Here is a 26261-nt window from a genome sequence, read left to right as displayed (position 1 = left end):
GGGGCCGGGGCGGCGGGGGAGTGGCCACCGGGACGCGCGGGGGGGCGGCGGGGCCGCGCAGGCTCCGCGCACCGCCCCGCGTGGGTCGGCTCAGCCCCACCGCCCCGGGAGCGCCCGAACGGAGCGGCCCCGGCCCCCAGGGAGCCGCAGAAGTTCCTCCGTGGGCGCCCGAATGGCCCGAATAAACGAGGGGATAAATGACGGCGAGGCATCGGATTAGAGCCGATGTCGCTAATATTGTTTGCCCTTTGTTTTTTTTAAATCCCACCACGGAGCGCTTCTGTTGACGGAACTCGCCTTTTCCCCACCTTTGCTAAATTCTAATAAATTATTCAGAATTGTTTAACTCTTGCCTGCGTATCGATTTTTCATTGACCTTTGGGGCGATGACTTCACATAACGGAGCGTTCATTTACCGGGACGGGTTCGGTACCGGGGGTGGCATCAGCGTTTATTCGGAGCCGGTCACACGCGACCCTGTCGCGACAGGCGGCGAGTCCCGGTCCCCCCGCGCCGGGGGACGCGCGGGTGGCGCCGCCCGGGAGCCGCTCCCGCCGGGCGCTTTCGATCCCGGGGGCACCGGGCACCGGGGCATTCGGTGTGACCGATCCTGCCGCGGCTACCGCCCGCCTGGGTGACCCTCACCGGCCCCTCCGCCCCGACATTTCGTTTATCCCCACGCGCGTTTCGCCATTCCCGTGGCGGGGGGAGCGCCTGCTCGGGGAGCTCGCGTTAAACGAACCAAATTCGGTAAGAAAAATCGAATTAAGCGAAGCGATTCCATGGTTCTGTTGTGTTTCTGCTCGCTGCCCGGCGGAGGCTCCGCTCGGCTCGGTGGCTCCCGGTGCGCTCCGTGCCGGTGGCCACGCGTGGAGCGCTGCCCGCGGGGGCGGCTCTCGGGGCCGTGGAGCCCTGACCCTCCTGTAACTCTCCGGGACGGAACGAAAACTCCCGGTGCCGCTGTCCCCGCCACCCGCGGCGGGACACGCCGTGCGCCCGGGGCTCGCCGCGTTGGGCGCGGTGCAGACAGCGCTCCGTGGGCTCTGCGCATCCCGTGGGCAGCGGGACCCCGGCCCCGGGACCACCCGCGCTGCCCTCCTGCCCGTCACCCGCGGCGTGTCCCGCCGGGAGCCCGTGGGACGCCGCGTTGGGAGCTGTGCAGACAGAGCTCTGTGGGCTCTGCGCCCCCCGTGGGCAGCGGGACTCCGATCCCTGTCCCGGTCCCTGTCCCGGTCCTTGTCCCGGTCCCGGTCCGGTCCCGTCCCGCGTGGGCGCTCGCCGGCGCGCCGCATCGATGGCTCGGCGCTCGCTGCGGCCGCCTGGGCGCGCTCGGCGGTGGATTGGCGCTGCCTGCCCGCCGCCCCGGAAGGCGCTGGGCTCGAACCGGGGCCGCGGCGGCTCCGCCAGGTACGGGGGGCACGGGGGACACGGGGGACACACGGGGCCACACGGGGGGACACACGGGGGGACACACGGGGACACGGGGGACACGGCCGCACCGCCCCCCATAGGCACGGCACAGGGGATCGGCGGCCGCTGCAGGGCCCGGTGTGCGCTGCGGCCGCGCGGCCTCCGGTGCGGGCGGTGCGGGGTCGCGGTGCGGGACAGCCCCGGGCCCGCCGGGCATTGCTGAGGGGCCGGGATGCGCAGGGGTCGGGCTGTGTGGGAAGGAGTCCCCGGAGGCGCTGCCGGAGGGGGCAGTGAGCGAGCTCCGGGAGCTCCCGAGGGAATGCCGGTGCTGACGGGCCCGGGCCGCGCTCCGCCGGGACGGGACGGGACGGGAATTGTCCCGCGTGTGGATCGTGCCCTTCTCCGGGGGGTGTTCCCTTCAGCCCTGCAGCTCCCGGCGCTCGGGAGGAATTTCTGTGTCCGTAATGGTGAATTTCCCTTTGTTGTGCTCCAGGCTCTCCCCGGAGGATCAGCAGGAGCCGCCTCGGGGGCCTGAGGTGTGAGCAGGGCAAGAGCTGGGCTGGAGGAAACGGAGCCGCCTGTGCTGGGAAAAGGAGAAGCAGAGAACGGATCGGGGCTGGGAAGGGGCTGGAGAATTCCTGAGGGAGCTGGGAAGGGGCTGGAGAATTCCTGAGGGAGCTGGGAAGGGGCTGGAGAATTCCTGAGGGAGCTGGGAAGGGGCTGGAGAATTCCTGAGGGAGCTGGGAAGGGGCTCAGCCTGGAGAAAAGGGGGATCAGGGGGAATTTCTGGCTCTGCACAACTCCCTGCCAGGAGGGGACAGCTGGGGGGGGGTCAGGCTCTGCTCCCAGGGAACAGGGACAGGAGGAGAGGGAACCACGTATTTTTATTTTTATATAAATATAAACCAACACAATGCAGATACCAGGCCTGCTGACAGCTGGGGACGTTTGGGTTTTGTGTAGATTGAAGATGTTCCCCCCCAGGGCACAGGGACAGGAGGAGAGGGAACCACGTATTTTTATTTTTATATAAATATAAACCAACACAATGCAGATACCAGGGCTGCTCACAGCTGGGAACGTTTGGGTTTTGTGTAGATTGAAGATGGGCCGGCGCTCCTCGGACACGGAGGAGGAGAGCAGGAGCAGGAGGAAGAAGAAGCACCGCAGGCGCTCCTCCTCCAGCAGCTCCTCGGACAGCCGGACCTACAGCCGCAAAAAATCGGGAAGGAAATCCAGGTCGAGGTCGCGCTCTCGGGATCTCCAGTCTTGGTCCCATTCCTATGAGAAAAGGTGCATTTGTAGGAGATTTTAGAAGTTGAGCTCTTTGATTTTACAGCAGGAAGCTGGGAGGGTTTGACTCCCGTGGGTTGGGATTTTGTGGCACAGATTGGTCTGAACGTTAAGAGATGTGAGAATGTTTTCACTTTGGTCAAAATCAACCCCCAAACCCAGTGTCCTGATCAGAAATACCCACACCTCCTTCCCCCCAGGAGAATAAGGCAGGGAATGTGCAGATCCAAAGGAAACTTCCGCTTTAAACCAGAGAAACCCCAGGAGATAAAGTAACCCTTCCTTCCTTCTCCCAGCAGCTGCAACTTCCACTGCCCCAGGGTGTTCCAAGCTCATCCAACCTGGCCTTGGGCACTTCAGGGATCCTCAGCTTCTCTGGGAATCTGACCTCAGCTCCTCCCCACCCTGCCAGGGAACAATTCCTGCCCAAAATCCCATCCAGCCCTGCCCTCTGGCACTGGCAGCCATTCCCTGTGTCCTGTCCCTCCATCCCTTGTCCCCAGTCCCTCTCCAGCTCTCCTGGAGCCCCTGGCAGGGGCTCTGAGCTCTCCCTGGAGTTCCTCCTCTCCAGGAGAGCATTCCCAGCTCTCCCAGCCTGGCTCCAGAGGGCTCCAGCCCTGGAGCAGCTCCAGGCTCCATCCTGTTTGCCTCAGTCTGGCTTGTGCTGGTGAATTTACTGGGAAGTGGAGCTGGGAAACACTCCCAGTGTCCAGCTGCCCTGGAAATCCAGCTGGAATTGCTCCTGCCAGACCTTTCTGGAGTGGCTGCAGGGTGGGGTGAGGAGGGAGCTCAGGGGTTTATTCCCAGCCCTTTCTCCTGCTGGGATCTCCATCCTCCCCAGGGCCAGGGCAGGGTGCTGTGGGCTGTGATCCCAGCCATGGGCTTGAATCCCGTTATTCCAGTGCAGCCATGGCCAGCTCCAGGGAATCCAGAGGGGACTGGAGGCACCATGGACACCAGGACACTCAAACTGCAGCCAGGAAGGACCCAGGGCTCTGCTTTTGGGCTCTTGGCTTTGTCCTTGGATTTGCTCCTGGCAGTTCAGGCTGTGTTCCATGCTGGATTTATCCCTGACCCTCAGGAATCAAAGGCAGCAGCTTCTGGAATTCCTGTCCCTCATCCAGCAGGAACATCACATTCCCTTTCCAGGTGCAGCCCTGCTCTTCAGCAATTAACCTATATATCCATTATATATATATCCTATATATCCATTCCAGCTCCTGCAGCCCCTTTCCCTCACGCTGGATAATCACTGAGCTCATCCTGAATTCCATTATTATTATTTATATTTTCTATTAAATATATAGAAAATATTATTATATATTATATATAACATATTTTAATATTGATCACACATAAAGGCCAAAAATAGGATTGTAATTGTTAATTAGCTAACTTCTGGGGAGATGGAGAGGAAATGTTAAGATTTGGATTTCACTTGGATTGGGGGTTTAATATCTTTTTTTTCACATTTGTCCTTGGTGTAGATGAATTTATTATTTGAATAAACAAAACTGGGAGGGAATGGAAAAGGAAGAAACCCTTTTGATTCTTGATTGGACTCAGGAGGGAGCTGCCCTTAAATGAACTCACACGAAATAAATTAACACTTTTTAACTGATTACTACTAATAGTAGTTAAGGATCCCACCCAAACTTCATTTTTTTTTCCTGGGATGTGGGTTTTAGAGGATCAGCTCTTTAGGGCAGCTGTGTCCCTGTGTAGGTGTTACTTGTTATGGGGGAATAGTGGGATTTGGGGCTTCTGGAGCACCCTGCAAACCCTCCAGGTTTGTACAAGTTTTCTTAGGAATCCTTGGGGGTTTGTCCCTGTTTTTGGGGTTTTTGGGAGCAGTGCCAGCCTCACCCTGGCTCTGTTTTCTCAGGGATTTTTGGGGGTTTGTCTCTGTATTTTGGGGTTTTTGGGAACAGTGCCAGCCTCACCCTGGCTCTGTTTTCTCAGGGATTTTTGGGGTTTGTCCCTGTTTTTGGGGGCAGTGCCAGCCTCACCCTGGCTCTGTTTTCTCAGGGATTTTTGGGGTTTGTCTCTGTGTTTTGGGGTTTTTGGGGGCAGTGCCAGCCTCACCCTGGCTCTGTTACAGGCGCAGACACAGATCCAGCAGCAGCTCTTCCTACGGCTCCAGGAGGAAGCGCAGCCGCTCCAGGGGCAGGGGCAAATCCTACAGGTCCCAGAGATCCAGGTCAAAGAGCAGAACCAGGAGGTAAGAGTCTCCCCTAGGAAACAGCAGTGTTATTTCTACTGGAAAAACATTCCTGGAGAATCCTGACATAATTACTGAGCTTGGAATAAATGGAAATAATAGCTGCAAGTGATGGTTTAAACCACACAGCCCTTGAAATTCCTGATTTGGGGTGTCTGAAGTGCTTTCCACACACTAAATCTTGCAGTTACCCTGGTGAAACAATTTTGAAGATATTTATTTTCCATATGATTCAAGCAAGAAAACATAAATAGGATCTCTTGGTGTCATGGAATCATTTGGAAATGTCTTGTGGATTTTTTAAGTTCCTGCTTTCCATAATTCCCACACATACCATTGGCTCCCTGAAGTTCAGAATAAACTGATTTTCTCACCTGTGTTTCTCTTGGCAAAGGATGAGTCTTTAGTTATGCAATCTTTTATATTTAAATAAAAATTTTATATATATATATAAAATATTTATTTATTTATATTTAAGGATGTCTGCAGTGGAAGTTTACATGCACTGGTTTGTGATGAATACTTCATAATTTCATTATTTAGATCTTAACCAGAAGTTGCAAAAGGTATTATAAAATCTGCTTTAATTAAAAGATGCCCAAGTTGTGTTTGTATGTCTTTTTCAATTAAGAGGTTTAACTGAAGTTTATCCTTGATACCAGGTTTCCCATTAACATTTTCTATTGATTTTAAATTAATTATTGAGTGGATCAAGCAGATCAAAGCTGTTTGGGTGAGTGCTCAAAATCTTCAGCCAGGTGATTTTGTGTGCCTGCACTGAGAATTTGTTAAACCTTTGGTTTCCATATCCAAACCAGGGGAACTGTTGCCTCTAAATGGTGAAAAGTTGTTGTAGGAAGATGTGAATATTCCACTTTCTGTTATTTGTGTTGTGCCATGATTTATTCCCAGATTTGCATTGGAAGAGTTGCTTGGACCCTTTATTGCTGCAGTGCCTTTGTAGTAGAAATTTGATTATTTAGATTTAGAAATAAATGTAGGAATTGCATGACCTCTCTTGGAGTATCCTCCCCATCAGAGCTGTACAGCTGTTCCTGGGAATATCCACTTTGCTAAGAAAATCAGTTTGAACCCACAGAAGTGTCAGAAGAATGAGGTGAAAAAGGAAGATTTTTCACATACTGAGTGTTAGGAAGTGTGATAAACTGATTTAATTTTTTTTTTTATTATAATAAAACAATATATAAGAAACTGCTGACCTCATTAGCTATGGTTTTATTGCTATAAATTATTATATAATAAATATAAATTGCAGATCTCACTAGCTATGGTTTAGTGGTCATCTTTTCCAAGGGATTTGATTTTAATCATGGTTCCAATATATGGAAATTAAGCACCTAGAAACTTGAAAAACATGGCTACTGCCAGAAAATACTGTGTATCAGATATTTTATGTATCAAATATTTCATGTATCAGATATTTTATGTATCAAGTGTGCAGCACTAGAGGGGTAGAGCTGCACATTCCTTTAAAAGCTGGTCCTGTTTACACCCACAGAGGGAAAATATTGATAAATAACATTCTAAATGATCCCACAAGAGTCTAAAAGCTTAAAATTAAGCCCAACAGGACCCATTCCATCCTTTATTGCAATTTTTCCCAAGTCTGCTGTAATGTGGCACTGAGCAGCTGTGGATTAATCTGATTTTGGAGAGTTAAATCTTGCTTTAGCACAAAGCTGCTACTCCAGGCCTGTGCTTGCCCTGGTTGTCAGTGCTGAGCTCTTGCAGTGATGCCAAATAATCCCTTTTCTGCCTCAAAATCACTCAACCCAAAGGCTCACCAGCTTTCCAAGGACTTGAGGATTCCTCAGGCTGGAAAAGAGATTGTGGGGGAGAGAGGGAATGTGATGGAGGGGTAGGAAAAATAAACCTAAAAATAAAAATGGTGGGAAAAGGTGATTTAGGACTGAGGGTTCCCCATCTCTGCCCGTGCATGACCTGGGGCAGGTGTGAGTGTTTGCCATGGAAAATGTGTGTATTTATAGCTCTGGCACAGAATTTCCATGGATTCCATCTGTAATTCCTAATTATTTTTTATTTTTGTTCAGGGTGGGACAACTTATTTTCCTATGATTTTTTTTTTCAAGGTAAATACTGAAGAAACCACTTGTAGATAATTATTAAAAGGATCTAGAATAACTCAGACAGCCCCTTGTGTTCCTGTGGTAAGGAATGGGCTATCCAGGGGAATATTCCTGGTGATCTCCCACTTCTGGATTGCCAGGGAGGGAGGAAAAACTGGAAAGGGAGGATCAGCCCTGTGTTTGTCACCCTCCTGCTGCACCTTTAGAGGATTATCCCCTTCAGGAGCTGAGCAAATGCCATTTTTATTTTATTTATTATGGGTCTGCCCCTAGAGAAGTACCTTGTATGGGAAGTTAAGGTCTGTTAGGTGGTCTCTTTAAATCCCTGGAATTGTTCTTGGTATAAATCATGCAGGTGGCACAAATTCTGTATCCTGTAACATCTTGTCTCCCCACTATCCCCTACCAGCTTTTAATTTGTTTTTCAAGGTAGTGAAGGTGGTGTTAAAAGTAATGTATTTTTTTAATAACTTCTCTAACAGAGATGTTTTATTTGAGCAGGTGATTTACAGATCTCCAGCAGTGCAAAACACTGATCTGGATCAAGTTTTACTTTGAAAAGTTGGATTTTTACAATGACATGTGTAAGATATTTTAAATAGGTGTTGTTTGTAACCTAAACTGATTTCTTGTACTTTATTGGAGAAGATAAGAAAATTTGTGTATATCATGATTATTTTATTTTAGATGCATTTTCAGAGTAAAAAAAGCAGAGTTTCCCTGTAATGGTTGTGTTTGATTTGAGAAGCTAAAGAAACTTGTGTGTTGACTATTTTATTTTAGATGCAGCTTTTAGGGTGAAAAAAGCGGGGCTTTCTAGCATTGCTGGTACTTCATTTGAGCAGATAAGAAAACTTGTGCATATTATTATAACTATTGTATTTGAGATGCATTTTTAGAGTCAAAAAAGTGGAGCTTCCCAGTAATGCTATAAATTCCAAGCTGTCCTACAGCGAGGGAGTACAATGCAAATACGACTTAATAAGATCACAAACTGAATTTCAGCAGAAACAACCAAGATTTACATTAAATTAGGAATTTTAAAACCGATTTAGTTTGTTTTACTGAGCATTTGCTTAATAACATTTCGCCTCCTCGCAATCTTTTTAAAGCCAATAATTCGTCTGCGAAGCGCGGGCACATCCTCCTGTGGAAAAATTGGAAGCAACAGCTCCCTCTCTGCAAACCACACATCCAGAGCTGGGAAAGGAATATTTCAGCTCCACGGAATTTAATAAATCATCCCATTTCCTAATTTGATCATATTAGATGCTGATGTGGAAGGAGCATTTCAAATAGCAGCTCCTCATTAATATACATCAGGCTGGGGAATAGCAGGGAATACTTATGGAGGGATGTCACAGTTCCTGTTCCTTAGTTTACTAAGTGGAACAGGTTGATGTGATCCTGGGTGTTATTTGTCACTGTCTTGCTAAAATGGTTTGGGTCGAGTTATGGAGTCCAGAAAGACAGCGGCTGATAAATCAAAAGTGGATTGAGTGGACAGCAGGCAGTGATTGATACCGTGACAGGATATGAAGAAAGGAATCTTGATAGGAGCATGCCCGATATTGAATATGAGAAGGAAAATGGCCCTGGAGTATGGATATTATTCAAGGAAATGAGAATAATAATATCATCTTGAAATTATTGCTGGGTGAAGATTAGGAGAGTTCTTATTAGAATATTCTGCTGCTGTGCCGTGCAGGAGCTCGGCTCCCGCAGAATTCTGGGCTGGATGGAGCCCTGGGAATATTGGGAGAGTTTCCACTGCGATTGTTCTGTGAGTTAATCACATATAAAATACTTTGCAGCGGAACTTGCAGCACAAATCTTCTAATTCATGGAGCTTTAAATAGAATTAACCAAAAAATGTTGACCTTTATTCCCTGATTTCATCCAATCCCGTGATTACAGAGCATTCCACTGGAATTGCCCGTGAATATGCAAGTTTGCTTTATTGTCTGCCAAATGTCTTTGGCTTTTCCCATTAAGTTCAACTGCAAACTGCTGCCTTAAAATATCTTTAATGCACTTCAGCTTAAAAATTGACACAAAACCAGCCAAGTGCATCTATACATATTGAAGAAGGGAAAGGAGATTTTATGGAAAGCAATCCCACCTGGAGAGCTGATCCTTGGCAGTGTGGCTGAAGGTGTTTGATCAGGTTTTACATCTTATTTCTTTACCATTTCTCCAGTCTAATTAATTGAATATTGCAATGTGTGCAGGTGGTTGCATCCAGGGCCAGGGGAGCTGCTGCTTAGGGCTGGCTTTGGAATAGGCTTGGCTTTGGGGATGCAAAAGCAGCAGTGAGAACTGGAATTAACCTGGGTTCAACCCTCCCAGCCTGGCAGAATTCTTTGTGTTCAGCAGTTAATTTGTTAATTAAAAACTAGTTAAAAACAGGGTCCTCAAGTGCAGTGTGAAAAGGGTCATTAATAATTGATAGCAAACCCCATTGATTATGGGTTTTTGAGGATTTCCTTTTTTAACACCTTCTTCAAAAAGCTGCTGTTCTATATTTTATTGAAAGGTTGATACTGCACAGTTTGTAAGACTTTTAAAAGATGATATCACTGAATGCTTTTGTATTTATGTTACTGATACCTGTCTTCAGTTAATATTCTTTTTTCCATACAATTATTTTCATGCAGGTTTAAAGTGCTGGAGTCTTTCCACATTAAAACCTGGCACATCAGCCCTCACAACTGATAAGAACTAGTGGATCCAGACAAGATTTGTAATAATTCTGTGTCTGTCTGTCCTGCTCAGCACATGCTGGTGGAGAGATTTTCATGGATTACAGAGCAGGGGCTGCATTATGAAAACTTCAGGAGGGATTTCCTCAAACAGCATTGGCCTAAAAGGAAAAGAAAGCTTTTTAGGAGAGAGGAAATTAAAAGGGATGGATGTTTTGAGTGGACAGCAAATGAATAAAGAGTAAAATTGTGATGGGCCTGGTGGCTTTGCTGGAGAGTTTATGGAGAGAAGAGATTGATGACAAAAAAAAAAATGGAAAAAAGGAATGTCTCCAGTAGTGGGCAAAGATCCACTGTAGTTGTGTGGGGTTAAAAGGCTGATTTTAGGGGTGTTGAGAAGTAGTCCTGTCAGAAATCAAGCAGTGCTGTTTAATTAGAACATTGCTTTTGAAATTCCAGCCCAAGCCATTCCACGCTTCTATAATTTTATTCTTGTCATTAATTCTTATGATTGCTTAATTTTTTTGCCTGGTTGTAGCCACTGGAGTTACTTTTCCTTTCAAGTATTGATCTGCAGCGTAGGATATTTTTTTCCCCTCTCCCTGTTCCTCAAGTTAACTCACTCAGGTGCAATTATGTGAGGAATCAGTGTAAATATTACATGTTCCTCTCTCTTTTAACTGCTGGGAAAGTTTCAAGCCTTTGGTCCATTAGCAAATAGATTTAATTAAGATATTGCAGCGTTTCTTTCATGAAACTTCAAATAAAAGCTTGGGGCAGGAAGGTGGGATTGACATCACTGAGTGTGATCCTGCTGATGGTAATGTCAGCTCATGTTTATTTTTCCCCCAGTAATCCCAACCCTGCAGTTTTTATTTGGGATCTTGTTGCATTCCAGGTTGTATCAGCAGCAGCCTCTAAAAATATCTTTATTTTTGTTGCAGTAACTGACTTTTTTCCGAGGGGAATGATCAGTTTGTGTACATGCCTGTCCAGGAAAGGCCCAGAGGTGGAGCAGGAGCAGTGGAGATATCCTGGAGCACCAACCACTGCCGAGCTCATTGCCCAGCCCTAATTGACCACTTTGGGAAATTAAACTTCACAAGGCAGCGCCGAGGGCCCTCCAGTTATCAATAAGGCCACAGAGCTGCGAGTGACAGTTGCTTTGATGCCTTTCATTGGTATAAAACCAAAAAAAAGCAGCTTTAAAAAAAGCTCTGAATGCATAAGTGCTGTTCATTTGGAGCTGGGGCTCAATCTGATTCCACGGAAAGTTGGTTTTTTGTGCAGCTCAGGTGTAACCTACACCAGTGTGTTTAAAGTAGAGCTGCTTATTTCTCTAGAACCTTTCATTCCTCCCTTTGGAAAAAGGTGTCTTTGTAGATTGTTGGTTTTATTTTAGAGCTTCAGTTTTCTGTTTGGAAAAGGAACTCAAGAAGACAAGAAAAATACAACTCCCCTTAGTGGGGAATTGCCTTTCTGATTTCAGTGTGTCTACATTCTAAATCACTATGTATTTTAACTTTTTTTTTTTTTTTTAATTCTCTTTTTTCTCTGCTACCAAAGCTCTGGCCATGAAATAGGAGCTGCTATTTCTTTGCTGCAGAGCTTGTGTTTCTTGAGGCAGCCCTGCAAAAGCAGATGTCTTAAGGATGCCCTGGTAATCCAGGAACCTCTTTGCTCTGTAAATTGTTGCTCTTTCCAGGGTTCATCTCTAGGAGTGATTTTCCCACTGTGAAAAAACACAAACTAGTACAATTTAGTAGTAAAAGTTTACTCATTATTCCCATCTTTCACTCTTTCTATTTCTGATAATGTATGGCAGGGAACAGAATCTGGTTAAAATAATGAGGGTAGAAAATGTGCATTTCTGCCAAAAAAGTGATATGGAAAGGTTGGGTTGTGTGTGGAGTGATAGAGCAAGGGGGGAATGGCTTCCCAGTGGCAGAGGGCAGAGCTGGATGGGATTTTGGGCAGGAATTGTTCCCTGGGAAGGTGGGGAGGGGCTGGGATGGAATTCCCAGAGCAGCTGTGGATCCCTGGATCCCTGGCAGTGCCCAAGGCCAGGCTGGATGGGTTTGGAGCAGCCTGGGACAGTGGGAGGTGTCCCTGCCATGGATGAGGATGAGCTTTAAGGTCTCTCCCAACCCAAACAATTCCATAATTATAAATCAGCCTCCATGCCCTGGAATCCTTTGCTCTCAGTTTTCTCTGGGGTTCCAGGCACTGCTCCTTAGCAGGACATTGCTGTGGGTGTGTCACCACTGCAGGTTTGTAACAAATATCCCATAAAAATCAATTTTCCTGTGGGATCCAGGCAGCTCCCAGCCTGTGTTGGTGCCATTCCCAAAGCGTGCTCTGGGAGTGAGTTCATGCTGGATTAATCTGATTAAAACTCTGCTCTCCTGCCCCTCCCTGGCTGCCCTTTCGTCCTTTGTGCTGCTGCTTCTCCTCCCACATCTAAACTCCTGAATTTTAGATTTTCCCACTTCCCAAGGCTAAACATTGAGTCTCCCAAAAATTCCAGAGCAAGATGTAGAGCTGATAATTCATCTGCTCCTAATGCAGATTTATTGGCATCAAACCTCAGCCCTGTCAGAGCCGTGGCAAAAGCTGCACTTGACTTCAGTGATTCCAGATTTTCCCGAGCTGGGATGTTCTAGGAAGAAAAGGTTCCCAAAAGAAATGGGATAATTGCAGGCATGTGCAGAGCTCTTGTCCTTTTGCTGTTAAAACAGAGTGTGAGTAACCCTCTGAACAAAATATTTAATGCTAAATATGTGGTGATGTTAATAAAAAGATGGGAAAACTTGGGTTTGTTTTTGCACAGGGTAACTGAAGACAGGTATGTTAGATCTATAATGTCTATTTTAAAAAGTAAAATCTAGAAAGATTTGGAAATTTAGCATCTATACCATAATTGGAACTATAACTAAAATATTTTGATTGTACTCTTCTAGAATTTTATTTTGAGTCTAAGTTTTCTGTGAAGTTCTTGCATGCAAAGCCCCAAAATCCTGGGAAATGGGTTTCAATAGGGAATTTCCTTATCCATAAGTATTATTGTAAGATATTCTCCAGTATTGTAAGATATTCTCCTGTTTTTTTATTGGATCGTATCCATATCTCTTAGGAAGGCAACTTCTCAATGAATTTAAAGTGTCAGGTCATGCTCAGCTCAAATAACTGATGTAAATTCAGGTTGTGATTTTGTGCCATGGATTTATATCCTAGAAATGAAGGCAAGGCCAGCAGAATGGGTTTATTATTTTTAGTTCTGTATAAACTCTTAGGTATCTATTCTTCTTCCATGGTTTTTGGTTCTCTTCTATGGAAACATGTGGGGATAAGCTGAATTGTGATAGAATTTAAATTAATCTGTGGCACAGCACTGAAAATCTGTTCCCAGTCTATATCAAAAAGAGATGCTAAAAGTTTTCCTGTTAAAGCTCTGAGCTTCTTGATTGGAGAATGGCTAAAAAAAAAAAGCAAAGGCTTCTCCTATTTTTCTCCTATATAGTCTTCTTGAAGTTCTTCCAAATTAGATTTTAAATGCCAATTAGGAGGTTGAATATACTAAAATAAAAGCAAATACAACCAAAATGGCCTCACCTTATGGCTAGTGAGGCTTTTTCTCTCAAAAGCAGAACCTTTGCTCTGAGCATGGCTTTGAGAAAGATATTCAGCTTAATGAACACATTAATTAGAACCATAACTATTTATAAGATAATTAGAAACGAAGCACGGTAAACTGGGCTTTTCCTGCAATTAATGGAGGATTAATTACTGGAGGTAATGAAGTGGATTTTTAAATGCATTAAGGTGAAGTACAGAGATGTGCAAGGCTTTGTGATAGTTGCATAATTATTCCAGGCTGTTTGAGCAGAGCTCGTATGAGCTCGCTAATAAGCATCATTGCATCATTATGTATGCACTTAAAAAGACTTACCACCAAAATGACTGCCTAATTATTTCTAATTGGCAGGACTCTGTGTAGTCATTGAGCTGTTTGTAGCCATTTTAAGGTTCATTTAACTATCCTTGGGGCCATGTGATAGATGGAAAAAAGCTCCCGCTCCGCGCTGGCCTTGGCTGGCGCCGTTAATCAGTTTTGGTGGGCTCCAGTTTGAAATGCATTTGCTCCTGCAGAGGTCAAAACCTGAAGTAGTCCAAGCAAAGTTTGGCTTTTTGAAGCCACTTGACTGTATTCATTAGCAATTAGTAAAATAATTGTGGCTGTGGCTGTGTTTGGATTTCCGTCGGGCCGGGCGCGCTTTCATCGCCGGCCGTTCTTACGGCACATTAGCTTCCCAGGAATGCAAACCTTCTTCCCAGAGACCCTTTTAGCAGCTCCAGTGCAGTGCCACATGTTCAGCTGCTGCACCTTTCTTCAGATATTTCTTCCCTTGAGCAGCTCCCAGAATTTCACCACCAGCAGCTCCCGAGTGGAATTCCTACCCCAGGATGAGCTGCGGGGCTTTGCAGGGCATCTCTGAGAAATCAGGCACTGAGCATTGAGAGGAGCCAGGAGCAGGCAAATCCTGCTGGTTCCCAGTCCAGGGGAGCTTGGAGCATCCATTTCCAAGCTGTTGACAGCTCTGATATCCCAGAACATCTCCTGGCAGCGGGAATAATCCCGAACCTCCGCGTTGGGTCAGCGCAGCCACCGGGAATTGCACGGGAAATGTTGTGGCTCCCCAGGTGCCGTGTCTGGAGATGGTGGAACCAGGATGGAGGGGTTTGATCTGCCCATCTCCTTCAGGCTGAAGGTGACATCCCATCAGGAGCTTTCCTGAGGCTGGGAAGGCTCTCTGGGGGTAATCACAACCATCTGCAGGGCGCTGTGAGCTACAGGAGCCACTCGTGCAGCTCAGGGCAGCAAATCCCAGCCCGAGAAAAGAAAGGTCAGCATTTGTTTGGCCACAAAAAACAGGGCTTGAGGAATTTCATATTAATGCAGAACCCAAACAATTATTGGACTTGGTGTTTAAAAGAGTTAGTCATTAAAAAAAACCAAGCAAAATGTCATTTAGTCGTGAGATATTGGTTCAGATAACAGATATTGGTTTAGATAGCAGAAAATGGGATTAAAGGAAATGAATTGTGGCAGTGTAAACTAAAATAAAAACAAGTCCTTAAGGAAAATCCAGAGTAGTCTCAATTTTTTAAAAATTGGTTTAATTGTGAGACTTCTCTAAAGGTGATTTTTAGATCACAGCTGTAACACCTGGGGACATGAGTAACTCCTGGAGGGGCATCAGACAAAAATCCCTTGGTTAGTACATTATTAACTCAATATAAATTTCACATTTCAGTTCCAAAATCCCTTCATATTCCTATTCCCTCCCTTCCAACATCCCCAGGATGGTGCTGATGGTGTTAATTAACACCTTGGTGTGCTGTGAGTCTTCCCAGAGTTCTGGGGATGGAATTTGTGGAAGGTTTTGAGTGACACAACAGGTACCTGTTTGTTTTTGGAATTCTTCAACTGCCTGGTTTAGGTAATGGTGATTTCCATCTCAGTGAGGGAAATAACTCAGTTTTTGTTTTAATTCCTGCCTTCAGGTCTGGAAATGGAGGTGAGTGAGGTCCATGAGAGCTGCTGCTGTAGAACCAGGAACCTGTCACTGTTCCCTGTGCCTTTGGGAGGTTCTTTTGTGTTTTAAACAAAAAGCAGAGCTTAGAAGAAAGTTCCATGAGACCCTTTTTTTTAAACAATAGGTCTGTAGAACTCACATCATAATTCACCTTTATTCCCCATTTAAATTAACACTGACACCAAGCAGTTTGTGCTCAGCATCATCAGTTGATCACTCAGAACACATATTGAAATGCAATAATTAAGTATTTCTGTTGCTTTATGCATTTTTTTTTTTTAAACAATCCAGATTTTGTTTTTTCTCTCTTTCTGGTCTGATTTATTTGACAATATTTTATGTAACTTATTTCATATTCCATGAGGAAAACATTAATTTTTAGAGTAGTAAATGAAATATTCAGAATTTCTTCCCTGGAGTTTTTAATTAGCTGTAAGAATTTGGCTTTGGGAGGGACAGGACAGGGTTAGAGGTGGTAACTCCCAATAAAGGAGATTTTTGGGGCTGATAAAAGTGGCCAGTAAAGGAGATTTTGGGGTGGCAGCTCCATGGTCTTCAGCAGGAATGGAGCTGTTCACTTTCCATCCAGAATATTAAAAACAGCCCCTGCTTTCCTCTCCCTACTCTGTGTTTGTTACATTCAAAATATTTAAAGGGAGATGCATCCAATGTGCATGGAAATGAAAGTTATCCCTGTGTTTATAGGGTGTGCCCTGGAAAAATGGACACCAAGTATCCAAACTCTTTGTTTTCTTTGTTTTCTCCACAAGATTTTGAATGGATGGTGTGAAATATTTTTGCTTTTCTTGTGTATTTCTGAAGCCTTTTCATGGGTTAATTTTTGGAGCAGTTTTCATTAATAAAATTATTTTATTTTTATTTTGGGAAAATGAGATATTCTAAAATTTTTTTCTATAGTCTTAATAAACATATGGTGGTAAAAAGTACAGGTGGAATACTTGAAATTTTTTACATCTCATAAAGTTTAAACCTCAACCTGTCTGGTTGTCACTGAATTAAAGAAAAAAAAAATTGCCTTTTTAAAAAATTGTGAGCACAGAGGATGGGTTCATTTGTTTTACTCAGGAAAAAGTAGAGACACAGCTTTTCATCCAGGTGTTATTTGCAGCATATTGTTCATGGTCATTATGAATCCAGTCAGTCTCAATATTCCAAATTAGGTATTTATTTCTAGGAAATGCCTTCATCCTGTCTTTTTAAAGGTTTTATTTTATTTTTTTTGCTTTTAAATGATGTTGCAGTGTTGAAGAATGAGGAATATTCAGATTTTTTTCCCCCTGTTGTTTCCATTTTGGCTCTGGTGCCACTTTGAGATCTCACTTGCTGGTGCTGCATGACCTAAATTGGGATTTTTTGGGGTTTTTTTTGCAGTTTCTGAGAGCAGGTGGTGTCCTGGTGTGTAAGCTGATTTCAAATATCTGTTTAGGTAATTCCCTTCAGCTGTCTAATATCAATTTGGGGATGTAAGGACACACAAATACTACAGAGTCTTTAAGCTGGGGCCTCAATCCTGGAGGTTTTATGATCCCAAAACCTGAAATATTTGCTTTGTCCCAGCCAGCCAGAGGAGCAGTGTTTACCTGTAATTAATCTGAGCTGAAGGCACGGGGGAAGTGGAAAATCTCAACCTGAAAATCTCTCCTGTCTGTCCCTTAACATTTTACCATAATATCAGAGGTGTTGTCAAATTTACAACAAATAATTACCTGGGTCGTGATTCCATCTGGAAAATGGATTGGAGCCTTTTCCATGGCTCTGGGATCCATCCAGGCCTCGCTGCCAGGGCAGATGCAGAGTGACTAAAGCCTGCACAAGGCAGAAAGGAATAATCTGGGCTGTTTATCCAGAGTCCTGGAAGAAAGCTACACCTTTGTTTTTCCAAATAGATTCCAGCTGTATGGAGAAGGGAATAACTACACGTGTTTGTAAGAATTAATTACCAGGTCTGATGGATCTGCTTGGTAATAGAATGTGTTACTCGTTTGTTCCCATAGAATTCAACTTTTCCTGTTTTTTTTTGGGTTTTTTTTAATGTTTTTCCTCCAGGATTACAACATTTAAACTTTCATTCAATCAATTTTTTCCTGGTTGCTTTTTCCTCAGCCTGAGCAGTGGCAGTTCTGGGATTTGCTTGGGAGAAGAAGGAATTCCCTTGCTGGAATCTTTGTGTCCCAGATCAACAACTGTTTTGCTTTTGCCTCACCTCGTGCTTTAAACTTTTTGTATGACCAGAAGACAAGTTGGGGATTCTCAACTCGATTGAGCCTTTTTTTGTTTTGTTTTCAGATTATTGGAGTATTTGCTTCCCTTATCAACCTTAACTTTGGTTTTTTTATGGAAGTTTCTACCTAATGTCCCTGCAGCTGGGTACTGCACACATATTTTTTTTAGGTGCATGTGGGGTTTTTGCCCTTGAACTCCAAGACTGCTTTGAATGAGGACAAGGAATGGGAGGGACTTTGGGCTGTTTATTTAACAGGAAAATGTCCCAATATCTGTATGAAATTCTGTGTCTTTATTATTTTATTCCCTAAAGAATATCAGAATTAAATTCCAGATTTTTCTGCTCAGTCATGACATGGCTACAGGAATGTAGGGTTAGAAAAAAGCCCTGCTTTGGGATACACCCTGAAAAGATGGGAGGGAAATTCATGTCAGGTAAAACCAGATGGGTTCTTATCTGATGATCTTAATCTGAGATTAAATTTTAGGAAGGAGTCTTTATGCAGATTGACAAGGAAATAAACAGTTTATCTCCCTGCTTGGATGGCAGCAGTTGAACCCATGATTTATCTCTCAGGTTACACTCAGTAAAGTCTATTTTTGGTTTTAATTTGGCATGAGGTGTTGGTTGAGGTTGCAGCTGGCAGGGCTTGCTTGGCTTCTCCCCATCGCCCATTCCCCAGGCAAGGAATTGTTCCTGTATTGGAAAAGGAATTTGGGGCTCGGTTTGAGGAATTTGGGGCTCGGTTTGAGGAATTTGGGGCTCGGTTTGAGGAATTTGGGGCTCGGTTTGAGGAATTTGGGGCGGGGTTGAAGGAATTTGGGGCTCGGTTTGAGGAATTTGGGGCTCGGTTTGAGGAATTTGGGGCTCGGTTGAAGGAATTTGGGGCTCGGTTGAAGGAATTTGGGGCGCAGTTGAAGGAATTTGAGGTGGGGTTTGAGGCGTTTGGGGCGGGGTTTGAGGCGTTTGGGGCCCAGTTTGAGGCGTTTGGGGTGGGGTTTGAGGCGTTTGAGGCCCAGTTTGAGGCGTTTGGGGTGGGGTTTGAGGCGTTTGGGGCCCAGTTTGAGGCGTTTGAGGCCCAGTTTGAGGCGTTTGGGGCCCAGTTTGAGGCGTTTGGGGCCCAGTTTAAGGCGTTTGAGGCCCAGTTTGAGGCGTTTGAGGCACAGTTTGAGGCGTTTGAGGCTCAGTTTGAGGCGTTTGAGGCACAGTTTGAGGCGTTTGAGGCACAGTTTGAGGCGTTTGGGGCCCAGTTTGAGGCGTTTGAGGCTCAGTTTGAGGCGTTTGGGGCCCAGTTTAAGGAATTTGATATGTTTGGGGTCATTTCTTCTCCTCCCAGCTGTTGATCTCCCCTGGGTTTTCCATCACCTCGGTGGTGACCACGGCACGCTGAGCCGAGCCATGATGTGTGTGGAGTCTTCTTGATTATCCTTGATTATCTTCTTGATAATCCTTGATTATCCTACAATCCTATCCACCTGCATTGGGGTGGAGGAGGCACCTTCATCCCCCTCAGAATCCAGAGCAGGAGGTTCTCCAGGAGTCTGGAGAACTCGAGTTGTGTCAAACCAAACTGCTTTACAATTCCAGGGTGTCTCATCCATGGCTTCTTCTCTCCAGCTGTGTTCCCCTGCTCTCCTTGCTGCCTTTCCAGGAACTACAGCTTTGAAAAATTACAGTTATGGGAATTTTGCCTCCTCAAACGTTTGATTATGGAATTACCATCATTGAGAAGTGGAGAATTGCTGGGCTGGGTTGGAGCCATTTCCTTGGCTCTGAATTTGGCATCATTTTGCCACACAGAGGGAATTCCTTCCTCTCCCAACCAAATCCCAGAACTGTCACTGCAACCAGGACAAAATGGGCAGAATGGGAGTTTAAATGGTTCATTCCTGGAGGAAAGACATTTTTCATCATCTCCAAAAAAGTTCATGATTGTCCCAGTTCTTGTTTTAATTTCATCCTGCTTTGCTCTGGCTCTGTGGATGATAATTTTTTAAATCTTAAACATTCCCTTATTCTGAAATATGTTTTGTCACTTAGCCACTGCCCAAACTGCTGCTTCGAAACAACTTTTTCCTCTTAGCATCAATCTCATTTCAGGTTTAAACTCTGACTCTGCTGCTGCTTAGTTTTGTTATCACTCACCTTATATTGAGCAGTAAATTAAAAAAAAGTAGTGTTATTGTACATATTATCTCTATTTAACTTACTGAAAGACATGCATTTTAAAATTGCAAACTAATAATGACCTGAAATGTTTTATAGAGTCAGCTAAATTTCCATTATATATACATATTTAATAATTTCTGCAGTCTGAATGACTGCAATTGATACCTGAAATTATTTTACCTTTCCAATAACTCGTACCATGATTTTTTTATTTTTTTTTCCTGGTGGTGAAGTTGAGTTAAACAAGGAACTTTCTCTTAATATGCTTTGAAAGAGAACATGGCATTTTGCTGCAATTACTTGTGTGTTTGCACTCTGGCTTTATTACCAACCTGAGCATCCAGGCTTGATGCAGCGCAGTTGTTCCATTGTTCTGGCCCAGCCCTTGGATTTATGGCTGAACTATTAAAGAGCCCTGAATTTGTTGCCTTTTGTTTGTGACCATTGAGCTAAAAATAATCTAATAAGGCTTGTGTCAGGTGAGAGATGTTTAGAAGAATTCCAGGGGAGAAGTTGACATCTTGGCACCGGGTTGCTGTTTGCCAAAAAAACAGATTATTTTTGCAAAAACTGAGCTTCCCTGGGAGGGCTCAAAGAGAAGAAAACAAACCCTGTCTTGGTTTTGGGCTCTTAATTCCTCTTTCCATTTAAGAAAGTCTCTCTTTTGCAGTTGTAACCTTTTGAAGAGATTAGATTGGACCTCTAAGATAGAGTTCAGTGCTTTAGTGCAATATAATTGGGGAAATACTAAACGCCACTGACCTCATTTCCTTTAGAACAATGAGAATTAATAGTTGCACGTTTTATTAGGCTGATATTCCAGATGTAGTGTACATTTAATTAAGTGTAGTTTCCTTTTGGTTATGGTATGTGGCTCTGCTTTTTGTCGCAAATTCTTTCTAGTTTTACAGTTTTCCACATGTTTTCTTTCACCATTTATGATTTTTTCAAAGCGGGGCTATAAGGATTTAAATCACTTTAGCATGCAGCAAAACAGTTCCCATTCAAACAATAAACGCCATTTTAAAAAGCCTTTAGATCTTCTGTCACTTCATAAATATAAATGTATAAAAACATTATGCAGTTGTAGTGCCCACCTGCTAATTAAATGCAGATTTCCTCAAACTTGTTTTAAAATCCGCTTATTTGTTTCAACTCGGTCTCTGCTCAGAATACATATGGCCCTTGTGAAACTAATTATGCTTATGGAGCAGCTGTTAAATTTAGTGCAACTAATTTTATCCAATATTTTACATTTTAATTGATTACCTGTGAAGAAATTAGCAAATTAACACTTATTGTGCAGTAACTGAATGGGCTTTTATGGAGACTTTCAATTTTTTACAAGCGGCCCGAGTGTTGATGGAATAAAGCCATTTCTTAGGGTTTGAGATAGGGAAGTTATTGGTGAGCCTTGATTATCTGGTGTGAGAATTTAGGGATCCTGAGTGATGCCAAGCATCTGTGTGTTCTGCAACTTAGGACATGAAAAGCAGATTGGAAAGTAATGGCTTTTCACAGAATTTTGGGAACATATGGGCTTATCTGGATCTAAGAACTCTTTGAAGATCTTTGAACTTGACTAAATGACTTAACCTTTGGCATGGTGGGTGGGTGTTTTGGGTGTTGTTTGGGGGGGAAGGGGATCCATGCTGGAAATCTCCTCTCCAGCTTCAGTTTTTGGTTTTTTTTTTCCCCCCCCTCTCTGGTAGTTCCATAATTTGAACATTTGGGGTCTTGCTTTAATAGGACTAATTGTGATTCCTGTTATTTTTCAACAGCAGATGAAATAGAAAATTTGTCTTCTCTGCCAGATCTGTGGACTTTTGTTGTGGTTTGGTGATGAGTTGGGGACACAGATGACTTTTAGAAGCTCCATTTTAAGAAGTTTTATCTTGATTTCCTGTCCTGTAGATCTTGCAAGATCCTTTAATAGGAATTAAGGAACAGTAGAGAGAGAGACTCTTCCCAAGGCCATGGAGCGATGGGACGAGTGGGAATGGCCTAAAGCTGATGGAGGGGAGGTTTAGGTGGGATATTGGGAAGAAATTCATCCCTGTGAGGGTGGTGGGACACTGGCACAGGGTGCCCAGGGAACTGTGCCAGGCAGGGGCACCCTCCACTATCCCAGGGAGCTCCAATCCCTGTCCAGCCTGGCCTTGGACACTGCCAGGGATGGGGAAAGTTGGTGCCATAACTCTTTAAATTCTTAAAATCTGTTTCCTATATATAAATGTCATTTGCCACCAGTTCTGCACAGACATGGGAATGAGCAGAAATCCAGGAACTGAGCGTCCAGCCCACCTGAGCTGAATCTGTTATTTGCACCTGCAAAAGGTAGAAGTGAACTCCAGATCTGAGCTGAGAAACTGAAGTTCTCCAGCAATAAATATTTTAGATTCCTCAGTTATTCCTGGTGGGATGACTGTGCCCTGAAGTGAGGAGAGGCCCTGCATCAATTAAAGGTGATTTGTGGTGCTACAGGGCTTTTTTTTGTTTATTTGTTTTGTTGTTTGGGGTTTTTGGCTTTTTTCCTGTTTTGGTCTTACCTGCAGAGTTCTGAGAAATCAGGGTTACCTGGGAATGGTGCATTTAGGGCAGTGCTCTGTAAATCTGTGCTTCCTCTGTGTCTCTGTGCCAACCAAAAATTAGATTCCATATCCAGAATTCTCTTTCAAGTCAGAACTTCCTCTACCTGAGGGGTAAGGATGGATGGGTGGACACTTCTACATTCGTGATGACACTAAAAATCCATTTTGAGCCAGCAAATGTTCTCCAGTTAATAATACAGCAGTGCAGTGGTAATTTGATCTATTTATTAGTGTTAATAGAGTGACCAGGATGGGAGAGCTGCTGTTGGAAGGTACCAGCTGCTGAAACAGGAACCCAGCCCTGACCTCTGGAGCTGCTCCTGCCAGGAATAGGAACCTGAACTCCCATGTGCTGGATAAATTCCAGAAATGTAATTTATAGCCTCATCTGGATGGGGGATTTTCTTCTGCGTAGTCTATTGTTGAGTTTTATTAAGCAGTTGTTGTTTCATAAGATTTTTTCATAAGGGATTTTTTTCCTGTGTGATTTGGCTTTTTAAAGGCCTTGGGAATTTCACACTCCAAGAGGTGCTAAAGAAACTTTTTATACTGTTTTAAAAATGTCCCCATTTCCCTCAGTGAACCTTTTCCATGAGGTGCCATCAGAACTTTTGTGGGAATGATGGAACTGTAGAGTCCTGGGATGGGTTGGGTTGGGAGGGACCTTAAAGCCCATCTCATCCATCCTCTGCCCTAACCCAAACCCTAACCCTGTCGCCCTGAAAACTCAGCTTCTGAGCTTGCTGACTTGGTTTTCTAAAGACTTTCCCAGGACAGTAACTGTAAACATAGATATGTGTACATTCTTTCTGTTACACATCCTGTGATGGGCATCTCTCATGGCCAGTGCAGTGAGAAAGTGTTATCCTGACCATCCAATCCCTGGCCATGGTCAGAAACCTATAAATCCTGGGAGGAAAAATAAACTCTCCCTTCTCTTCACCACACCTGGACCTGTGTCCGTGTGATCTGTTCATCTTCAGCGGTAACAGGGTAGGACTTGAGGACCTCCAAGGTTGTTGGAGTCTGAAATACAGACTGTGTGCCCTTGTTTTTAATATTTAGTTCTGGGATTCAGGAGAACACTGAATTTCATATAACATGAAATTCATGAGCATGTTTTCATAGTGATACATGAAAACAAATGTTAAAGTTAGATAGAAAAAGCTAAAAGTGTAGGTGTGTAGATTAGAAAGTTTCTTAAATCACTGGATGAAAAAAGTGGTTTAGAGAACAGGAGACAAGATGGAGGATTTAGGGTGTTGTCTCTTGTTCTTCTTCTTTCTTCTTCATGTTCTTCTCCTAGAGGTTTTTGGGTAATAGTGAGTGATTGGATAGAAAATGCCGCAGTGCATCACAGAGGTGATGGGTCATTGGGTCATTAAGAAAAATAATATACGTGTCTATTGTTAATTGGGTAAAAATAAGTATAAAGATAAAAGAACTGCGTAGTTCGGGGCCATTTTGTGTATCAGACATGAAGTGTGCCACAAGGCCTTGTTTGTACCATCAGAAGAAAGAAATGTGCCAAATTGCAAAGATTAACCTTGTAACCAGCCTGGAGAGACCTGTTAGTTTTGTAAGGATCCTTCAATAAACAAGAGAAACAAGATTCTAACGAGCTCGAGAGTTTACTTCGAATAATTAAGGACTGAGATAAGTGGAACTTCCCACGAGGGAGGATCCCAGAAGAATTCAGCCCAGAGGAGGCTGGGGAGTGAGAGAAAAGCTGTATCTACAGCGAATTCAGCCCAAAAGAAGGCTGGGAGACTAGAGAAAAGTTATATTCATAGAGAATTGAGCCCAAAGGAGGCAAAGAAAAGAGAGACAGAGGTAACAAAGGTCTCTTCCAAGCTGATGTTTGTGGGATTATTGTGGTGTTTGTGCAGGTCCCGCTCCCGGGCCCGGCAGCGTTCCTACAGCCGCAGCAGCGAGAGGTCCGGCCACAGGAGAACCCCCAGCGGCTCCCGGGAGCACCGCAAGGCCAAGGACAGGGACAAGGACAAAGCCAAGGCCAAAGGGAAGGAGAAGGAGATTTACGGCACCAAGGTTGGGTAAGTGAAACAGCAAATGATGGAGCTGGAACAAAACCGGGCAGCAACTCAGTGCCTTTGTACTCTTGTAATAATTTTCCTTTAAATTTTAATAATTAAATGTAATAATTTCATTATTAAATTGTGTTTTATGTAAACTAAGTGGGAATTATTGGGAATATTTGAAGATTTTTAGGGTTTTGCAGTTCTGCAGTGTGGCAACGTTTTGCACTAAGTGATGGTTTCATTTTCCACCCTTTCCCCCAGCTTGGTTTCAGGTGGGTTAAAGAGCTTTCTGCAATTTGTTAATATAAACATTCTTCCCATATGTAGTAGCCATAATTTAGGGGGAAAATGAGGAATATTGGGAAGTATGAGGGTTTCTTCCTAGGAGAAGATGGATTTCACTGTTCTCACACACCTACACCTCCTCCCAGAGGCAGAAGTTCCTCCTGGGCTTTGGTTGAGGCTCAAAAATGCATTTTCAGCACAAGCTTTGCTCTGGGTGAACGATGGAAACCTTTGAGAAGCTGCTGTCAGTCCAATTTCTGCTTGGAATAACTTGGATTGCTGATTACAGATTTCAGGAAAGACAATGTAATTTTTTGTATTTTATGTAGTTTATGTGATTTCCTCTGGTTTATACCTCAGGCTCCTGTGCAGCCTTTCCTGGGCTGTTTGTCTTTTCCCTGTTGCTCTGATCTCTTCCAAACAAGAAAACATTGAGGTGTCACTTCATGACCTTCCCTTGGGTGGATTCCCACTCAAAAATACTCCTGGGAAATTTCTAGAGCAGCATCTTCCACCCAAACGTGGGTTTCTGTTGGCTTCTGGAATTTTCCCTTTGTTCCCTGCAGCAGCAGGAAAATTCCTGGTTAAGTTGGATCCAGTTTGGACTCCCCAAGCAGTTTAATTTCTAGATCCAGAGTCTAGATCAGCACTGAAAGTCTCATTATTCTACAGAGCCCTTCCAGAACCTCCAGCATCAGGGAATCCTTAGTGCAAACAATGCTGTGACCTCAGTATTTGGAGCAGATCCTTCCTCAAAGGCACCTCAAGGACCAGGTCTGGTTCCCAGTTGAAATTCATGGCTGTTTGGAATGTATTTATTCAAAATAGCTGCTTTGGAGCTGTAATGAAGATCAGCCTGAAGCCAGATTGTGGGAAGATGGAACATAAATTCTCAGGTGCTGCTTGACTTTATAGTTTAACTTTGCATAAAAGGAGGTATTTCAGCTTGGCAGCACTGCAGCTTATCTGAGAGATGTTGTATATTTGGGGCTTTACTGCTCCTCTAAAGCACAGAATCAAAATGCCCTTTTTTTCACTAATTAAGCAGCAAATTTGTTTGTGGCTCCTGATGTCCTGCTGATGATTTTTCTGTCCTTGGCTTGGGTGTGTTTGTAGATGTGAGGAGGAAAGGTCTGTGCTTCGGGGTTTTTTTTTGGGGCAGCTTTAGATTCTTTCAAGGGACATCTTTTCATGGTAAATATCTCAAGTGAAATTTCAAAAGTAAAAAATACAAATTATTTTAAAAAATAGTATTCTGGGCATTGTCCTTTGGCATTCCCCATTTCAGTGATGATTCTCTAACGTTGAGCACTGAATTTCTGGACTGTTGGAGAAGAACCAGCTGTTCATGAGATGGGCTGTGAAACAGCTCAACTCTTCTCTCACATCCTGGAATGTTTTAAGGGATGTTCCACTTGTCCAGATATTATGGAGGGAAATTGTGGCAGCAGCTGCTTGGAGCGTGGGCTGGGAGCTCCAGGGAGTTCCTTCCACTCCCAAATCCCACATTTAGACCAGCAATATCTACATGAAGGAGGCTCTCAGCTGTCTAAAAAATGAGGGGTTTTACAGTACCACAATGTTTTTCCACTATTTTTTTT

At 44.1% G+C, this 26261-nt stretch overlaps 1 protein-coding gene across 1 annotated transcript in view; it reads left to right on the top strand.

The window, feature by feature from the left end:
- Positions 1–1340: 1340 nt before the first annotated feature.
- The window catches only part of RSRC1 (arginine and serine rich coiled-coil 1), a 96162-nt gene continuing 71241 nt past the window's right edge, over positions 1341–26261 (top strand). The window contains exons 1-5 of the mRNA XM_058844262.1: positions 1341–1407; positions 1904–1946; positions 2509–2703; positions 4805–4924; positions 24226–24390. Coding sequence (XP_058700245.1) covers positions 2516–2703; positions 4805–4924; positions 24226–24390 — 473 coding nt within the window. The 5' untranslated portion in view covers positions 1341–1407; positions 1904–1946; positions 2509–2515. The remainder of the gene's footprint in view (positions 1408–1903; positions 1947–2508; positions 2704–4804; positions 4925–24225; positions 24391–26261) is intronic.

This window comes from Poecile atricapillus, chromosome 8 (assembly GCF_030490865.1).
Source record: "Poecile atricapillus isolate bPoeAtr1 chromosome 8, bPoeAtr1.hap1, whole genome shotgun sequence".
In the NCBI taxonomy this organism is placed as follows: Eukaryota; Metazoa; Chordata; class Aves; order Passeriformes; family Paridae; genus Poecile; species Poecile atricapillus.
Note: the sequence above shows the minus strand (reverse complement) of the source record. Positions and strands in the feature narration are given on the sequence as shown.